This window comes from Drosophila obscura, unplaced genomic scaffold, assembly GCF_018151105.1.
Source record: "Drosophila obscura isolate BZ-5 IFL unplaced genomic scaffold, ASM1815110v1 contig_27, whole genome shotgun sequence".
Classification (NCBI taxonomy): domain Eukaryota; kingdom Metazoa; phylum Arthropoda; class Insecta; order Diptera; family Drosophilidae; genus Drosophila; species Drosophila obscura.
In genome coordinates, this window is record NW_024542814.1 from 191750 (window position 1) to 199388 (window position 7639).

Below are 7639 nucleotides of genomic sequence, written 5' to 3' on the forward strand. Positions count from 1 at the left end.
TCTTCTGTGACTGCCTGTTAAATACAAATATTTTTATACACTTTTCCAGACATGAAATTGCTTTCACTTACCACCGCAATGTGGAGCACTGCAAAACGGCTGTCCAGCTCAGCAGTATGGGCCGCAATTACCAGCATTTTAATTTTGGAAGGAATGCCACGCTATTTTGGAAAACATATTTTGGATAGTAAATTGCAACATGCTTAAATAACATCATACTTACACCTGTTTCAAACTGTCTCACGTGCAGTTCGTCGTATGTGACGAAGAACGGCGAGAATGTACGCAATATCTCTACGTTTTCTACTGTACACCCCTGTGTGTGCCTGTATTCAGAATTAACAAACCGTATTGCGGATTCAATATCGGCAGGACGGTGCCCAAAATTTTCGCTTTTTAAGAAATACTCCCTTATTGCCTCCATTCTGTTCTTTTTGTTTTCCCTTTTTTGCTTTGATTGCAAATAGATCCAATTAACTGTTCATTTCGAATATTTGATCTTTTTTGAAGTATCTGGCAACTTCATGTATTTGTTATACCCGTACTCAAAAAAGAGTTAAAGGGTATATTAGATTTGTGGTAAAAGTGGATGTGTGTAACGCAGAGAAGGAAACGTTTCCGACCCCATAAAGTATATATATTCATGATCAGCATCAATAGCCGAGTCGATATAGCCATGTCTGTCTATCCGTCTGTCTGTCTGTCTGTCCGTCCCGATGAGCGCCTAGATCTCAGAGACTATAAGAGCTAGGGCAACCAAATTTGGTTTCCAGACTCATGTGATATCCCACTGCTACAAGTGTATTTCGAAATTTCGCCCCGCCCCCACATTTTTAAAGATACGATAAAACTAAAAACGCAGTATCGTAGAGAATGCCCATATCTACCAGACTGCCGAATCTGAATTAGATCGGATCATAATTATAGCCAGAATTAATTTTCTGTTGCTTCCCCTGCCCCCTCCTGCCAACAACAACGCAACTCATTTTCCTTCTCGCCCACACACTCTGCCGCGTTCAGTGCGCGAGCAACCCCTAGAGGAGGAGATGTAGAATCTATATGGAACATCTATAATCTACATGTTAGATGTAGAATATACATTGTAGATGTAGATGTAGATAACATATGTAGCAAAAAAAATGCAAAATGTAAAATTTTTTTTTTTATTCCAAAATTTTAATAAATTATATGCTTAAAAATGTATATACTGACTGAGTACGGGTACAAGTAGAGTCGCGTCCCCAGAAGCGACTCGCACGTTCCTTCTCGTTTCGTTTTGTTGTGAGGGCTGATGTAGCGACCTGAGCTGATCTGCCGCAACATAAATGAGGAATGGGCAGAGTGGGTGGGGATGGGAAATAAATACAATATATAAAAATAAAGGTTGTTATCTCTGCTCATATCTCCTAAACTAAAATTATCTTGAAAATTAGACTCGCTAAAGCTCTGGAAAATGTTCTACTAGATGTGTACATTTATTCAAAGCGTTCATAAAATATTTTTTCGTTTTGTTTTGAAAAGCTGATGTTGCGACGGGCGCGCGGGGTATTTCTTCCATTTTTTTTAGGCTAGCCTTTGCCTCTGCTTTCGGCTTCGTCAATGCCTCACCCGCGTCGAGTCGAGCGACAGAATACGCAAACGAAATATGAAGTCAGACGACGGGAATAGGTCCAAGGCCGGATTGGCAGTTGCCGAGGGCCCCCCTAGGGCTAACAGAAAAATTTGTTGAAAAAACAAAACTCCAAATAATGGATAAAAAATATAATAGCCACTGCACTATGGGCAAAAAGTCCGTTTTTTTGGCATCATTACCAATTTTGAAGATAGAAACATGAAACTTTGTACATATACTTAAAAAATAAAGGTAGAATTTCGGATTTATTTGTTTTTTTCAGTTGGACCACGCCTTCCTTCCCGCCCACCCTCACCACATGGTTAAAATTTTCAAATTTTTGTCTACAATTATGTTTTAAAATATTTTAAGTTAATATATATAAGGAATACGCAATAAATGAATTTTTAATAATGCATTTTTAGCAATTCCTATTTTAAAGTTGATTTGGATCCCTGCAAAATTAAATCAAACATTAGTTGAAGCCCAATATTAAGTTTTGTGACGCCATACCTTGATACCGGTCCCCCCCCGCCGCCCTTGATTTCATCATCTCCGTTTTCTTCTATCTGATTATTATTATTGTCTTTACATGCTTTTGTTGTTGAAAGCTCAATATCAGGAGATTCCAAAAGAGTGTAACGAACCGGTTTGGTCCGCCTTGTGTGCACTTGGCGTACTCAGCGGCCGGTGGGTTCGCTGCAACGAATTTGGGTGTTGCCTGGGGGACAAAGCAGAAAGACTTGGTTGGCTTCTTTACACACGAGTTCTTTATTAGTATCTTAGGAAGTACGCTTAAGGACGACAACTTAGTCTGTTCTTTGGTTTAGCACTGGGATCACCGTCACGTTTGGTCCTTCTCGCCCACTCGCCGTTCCTCGGGATCCCCAAGCGTGGCACTGTCGGCTCTGAGAACTGGTACGACAACGACTCTTGGCGCTAAGCCCAAGTCCGCCGTACTCAGTTCGCACACGACACGTTCGCTCTCACTGGATCCTTCCGTTGCGCGAGCGGTACACGAGTTCCTTCCTCTTGACGCTTTCACTGTCACGTTTTGTCCTTCTTGCCCACTCGCCGTTCCTCGGGATCCCCAAGCGTGGCACTGTCGGCTCTGAGAACCAGTACGACAACGACTCTTAGCGCTAAGCCCAAGTCCGCCGTACTCGGTTCGCACACGACACGTTCGCTCTCACTGGATCCTTCCGTTGCGCGAGCGGTACACCAGGTCCTTTCTCTTGATGCTTTTTGGGTAACTTTCTGACTCTCTTCGATATTCGCTGTCACACGCACTTGCACTCTCCGCACTTGACTGTCCCGAGCCGAAGTCGCGCGCCTCCTTTTATTTCCTCCTTGGCGCACGGCCGCCTCGTCGCTGCCTGGCAACAACGGGACTTCCCTCCAGTCGTCGGCGTTATTTTCCATCGGCTCGTCCGATGCTCTCCACCTGCTTCGTAACGGGACCCAACCGGTGGCGTGATCGCATGGCCATAAATGGTCATGCGCTGGACCACTGCCGGCCCGATCCCACTATCCCGCCTCTCTTCTGCCTTCCACTTGCTTGGCAACGGGACCCAGCTGGTGGCGTGATCGCATGTCCATAAAAGGTCATGCGCTGGACCACTGCCGGCCCGATCCCATTGTCCCGCCTCTCTTCCGCGCTCCTTTGCTCTCCCTGGTAGCGCCCTCCGATCGCGGCTCTCTACGTTGCCCCTCCTTTGGGCGAGCCCCTCCCAGGCAATTCGCCGTTATCCGGTTATCCGGCCACCGGGATAGCTCTTAACCCCTTAGGGTCCATGCGTGTGAGGACATCATTCCTCACACTTCCCCCTTTCTTCCCCAACGAAAGATTCCCCTCTGCGACCTCTCGTAAACCCGGCCGTTAAAGTTTGAATTTCAACGGCCGCCCGCGCCTTTACACCGGGCGGGTTCTGGCGCCCTCTGCCGGCCCAGGCACGTTCTGGCGCCCTCTGCTGGACCGGGCGCGTTCTGACGCGCCCCCTGCCGGGCTTACCTGATGGGGTGCTGCCGGATCGGTGAAACGCGCACGCGCGTGCGACTATCACAGGGCTGCATACCGGCCATCGATATGACGTAGGGATGAATTCCTGTCCCACTCGATATCACTCTCTTGGCCGCGTGCGTACTCCACTTCCGCAACGAGGAATTTGTCAATGGGTGATGGTAAGTGCCTTTCCACTCTTCTGCATCGACCATCCCTCTCACTTCCCCTCCTTTAGACCCCGGCACCGATTGCTCGCCTTCACCAGCGCATTGACCACCGTGCGGCATCGGCAGCCCTATTCATCTCGGCCGTGTCTCGTCGGCCTCTGCCGCCGCTCTGCCAACGTCTCGCGGTGACCTCCCCTTATTCCCCGTAAGTCCGCTTCACGTTTGTGTTCTCCTTTTATTTTCCTTTTTTCTTATCATGATCTCTGTTTATTTACCAAGCCCCAGATTCTCGGCAGACCTCCTGGTGGTCCCGGGACACCGTTACCCGGTACCGGACCCCTCCGTCGTTCACCAGACGCTTGATGCGCCTCGAGGTGAACCGCGTTCGAGCCAGGACGCGCTCCACCGCCCCTGGCCACTCCTCCCGTCTCACGGGCCGCCAGCGTGGGCCCTCCGCCCCTCGCTGTGCCTGCGGCCACGACGCCTGGCGCTGCATGGGTGCCCGCGGTCTCTCCCGCTCCTCCGGACACGACACCTGCCGCTCCGGCCTTGGATTGGCGCGCCTGGCTTCCGGCGCGGGCCACTGCCACGGACCCCGCTCCCATGGCTCAGGTGAGCAAACTCCCGCCGTGCTCGCGGCTGGCTCCGCTGCCGCCTTCGCTGCCGTCGTCGCTGCGCTTGCCGTCGCTGGCTCCGCTGCCGCCATCGCCTCTGCCGCTGCGCTCGCCGTTGCTGGCTCCGCTGTCTCTGCCGCCGCCGACTCTGCCGCTGCGCCCGGCGCTGCTGGTTCCGCTGCCGTCGCGCTTGGCGTCGTTGGCTCCTCTGCCGCCGTCGCCTCTGCTGGTTCCATCGTGGGCTCCGCTGCCGCCGCCGACTTCGCCGTCGCGTTTGCCGCTGCGCTCGCCGTTGCTGGTTCCGCTGCTGGCTCTGCTACCGCCGTGGCCTCCTTCGGTTCCCCCGTGTGCTCCGCTGCCGCCGCCGACTTTGCCGCCGCGTTTTGCGTTGCTGGTTCCACTGCCGGCTCCGCTGCCGCCGCCGACTTTGCCGCCGCGCCCGGCGTTGCTGGTTCCACAGTGGGCTCCGCTGCCGCCGCCGACTCTGTCGTCGCGCTCGCCGCTGCCGGTTCCGCTGCTGGCTCCGCTGCCGCCGCCGACTCTGTCGTCGCGCTCGCCGCTGCCGGTTCCGCTGCTGGCTCCGCTGCCGCCGACCGCCCCCTTGGGTCGCGGCCATTGCTCCGTCGGACTGGCGTCTCCTCCCAGACCCGCGCTTCTTCCGGAGCCTCCGGCTCCCTAGGTGCCGGCCCCGACGCCCAGGTGATGTGGAGGATTTGGTGGTGCCACACCATTCCTCCCCGGACCGCCGTCCGCACCTCCTGCGTTACGTACGGCCCGATCACCGCGCCTTGTGGTCCCTGCCACTGGTGTTGCTGCTGCTGCCACGAGGCGTCCGCTCCCGGCCGCTGTTGCTGGGACGAGGCTTGGGGCCCCCTTCCTCCTTCGGGAAACCTCGCCTCCTCCTCGGTCCGCGGTCGTCGCTGCCACAGCTCCTCCTCCTCCTCCGGCTCGGCCTGGCCACGGTCTTCGGGCTCCGGCGTTGTAGGGGAAGGCTGCCACAGGCCCTCCTCCTCCTCTTCCGCCCGACGTAGCCGCTCCTGCCACTCTTCTTCTGCCGTGGCCGGGCCTCGGCTCTCTACGTTGCCCCTCCTTTGGGCGAGCCCCTCCCAGGCAATTCGCCGTTATCCGGTTATCCGGCCACCGGGATAGCTCTTAACCCCTTAGGGTACCATGCGTGTGAGGACATCATTCCTCACACTTCCCCCTTTCTTCCCCAACGAAAGATTCCCCTCTGCGACCTCTCGTAAACCCGGCCGTTAAAGTTTGAATTTCAACGGCCGCCCGCGCCTTTACACCGGGCGGGTTCTGGCGCCCTCTGCCGGCCCAGGCACGTTCTGGCGCCCTCTGCTGGACCGGGCGCGTTCTGACGCGCCCCCTGCCGGGCTTACCTGATGGGGTGCGGCCGGATCGGTGAAACGCGCACGCGCGTGCGACTATCACAGGGCTGCATACCGGCCATCGATATGACGTAGGGATGAATTCCTGTCCCACTCGATATCACTCTCTTGGCCGCGTGCGTACTCCACTTCCGCAACGAGGAATTTGTCAATGGGTGATGGTAAGTGCCTTTCCACTCTTCTGCATCGACCATCCCTCTCGAGCAGCTGCGAGCAAGCTATGCGCACGTGGCCAAACAGGTGAGAGAGTGGTCGTTCCGATTCGACGGGACAGCAAAGCCCCTTGACTCCCGTTGGCCTGAGGGAGCTGGGATGGCCGTCCTCTCTCGGCTTTCTGTCCGCTGCCGGCTAGGAGATCGACCCTTCTGTGGCACGGCCAGACTGGCGATGAGTTCCTCCGCGGCCTCTGCCGGTAGCTTCCATACTCCCGACTGTCCTGTTCCGCCGGGTATGGCCAAGCGTTCGTACGCCTCCTGCTTTTCCTCCATCTGGGGCGTGGGCGTCGTTCTGCCCGCGCGCAACTCCCATTCTTCGATCAGATCTGCGTATTCTGGTTCCTCTTCGTGTTTCTCCACCCAGTCTTTGAATGCCCGGCGCATCTCGGATAGCGTACCTTCCAGCTGCAGTCCAAAGGCTAGGCCACACTGAACCAGGTCCTCCTTCCTCATCGCGTGGATCCATTGTCGTCTCCCCATTTCTTCCTTTCGAACTCGGCACTGCCCTCCCTAAATCGATCTTACTTTGTCACCAGGCCCCACGTTGGGCGCCAGTTGTAACGAACCGGTTTGGTCCGCCTTGTGTGCACTTGGCGTACTCAGCGGCCGGTGGGTTCGCTGCAACGAATTTGGGTGTTGCCCGGGGGACAAAGCAGAAAGACTTGGTTGGCTTCTTTACACACGAGTTCTTTATTAGTATCTTAGGAAGTACGCTTAAGGACGACAACTTAGTCTATTCTTTGGTTTAGCACTGGGATCACCGTCACGTTTGGTCCTTCTCGCCCACTCGCCGTTCCTCGGGATCCCCAAGCGTGGCACTGTCGGCTCTGAGAACTGGTACGACAACGACTCTTGGCGCTAAGCCCAAGTCCGCCGTACTCAGTTCGCACACGACACGTTCGCTCTCACTGGATCCTTCCGTTGCGCGAGCGGTACACGAGTTCCTTCCTCTTGACGCTTTCACTGTCACGTTTTGTCCTTCTTGCCCACTCGCCGTTCCTCGGGATCCCCAAGCGTGGCACTGTCGGCTCTGAGAACCAGTACGACAACGACTCTTAGCGCTAAGCCCAAGTCCGCCGTACTCGGTTCGCACACGACACGTTCGCTCTCACTGGATCCTTCCGTTGCGCGAGCGGTACACCAGGTCCTTTCTCTTGATGCTTTTTGGGTAACTTTCTGACTCTCTTCGATATTCGCTGTCACACGCACTTGCACTCTCCGCACTTGACTGTCCCGAGCCGAAGTCGCGCGCCTCCTTTTATTTCCTCCTTGGCGCACGGCCGCCTCGTCGCTGCCTGGCAACAACGGGACTTCCCTCCAGTCGTCGGCGTTATTTTCCATCGGCTCGTCCGATGCTCTCCACCTGCTTCGTAACGGGACCCAACCGGTGGCGTGATCGCATGGCCATAAATGGTCATGCGCTGGACCACTGCCGGCCCGATCCCACTATCCCGCCTCTCTTCTGCCTTCCACTTGCTTGGCAACGGGACCCAGCTGGTGGCGTGATCGCATGTCCATAAAAGGTCATGCGCTGGACCACTGCCGGCCCGATCCCATTGTCCCGCCTCTCTTCCGCGCTCCTTTGCTCTCCCTGGTAGCGCCCTCCGATCGCGGCTCTCTACGTTGCCCCTC

The 7639-nt window shown here is 55.2% G+C and overlaps 1 protein-coding gene across 1 annotated transcript; it reads right to left on the bottom strand.

The window, feature by feature from the left end:
* Positions 1 to 4052: 4052 nt before the first annotated feature.
* LOC121404630 (skin secretory protein xP2-like) lies at positions 4053 to 5986 on the bottom strand. The gene is made up of 2 exons (XM_041594433.1): positions 5784 to 5986; positions 4053 to 5484 (listed from the first exon to the last, which is right to left on the bottom strand). Exons 1-2 carry the CDS (start codon positions 5984 to 5986, stop codon positions 4053 to 4055), a joined length of 1635 nt encoding a protein of 544 aa, XP_041450367.1.
* Between the last annotated feature and the right edge of the window lie 1653 nt (positions 5987 to 7639).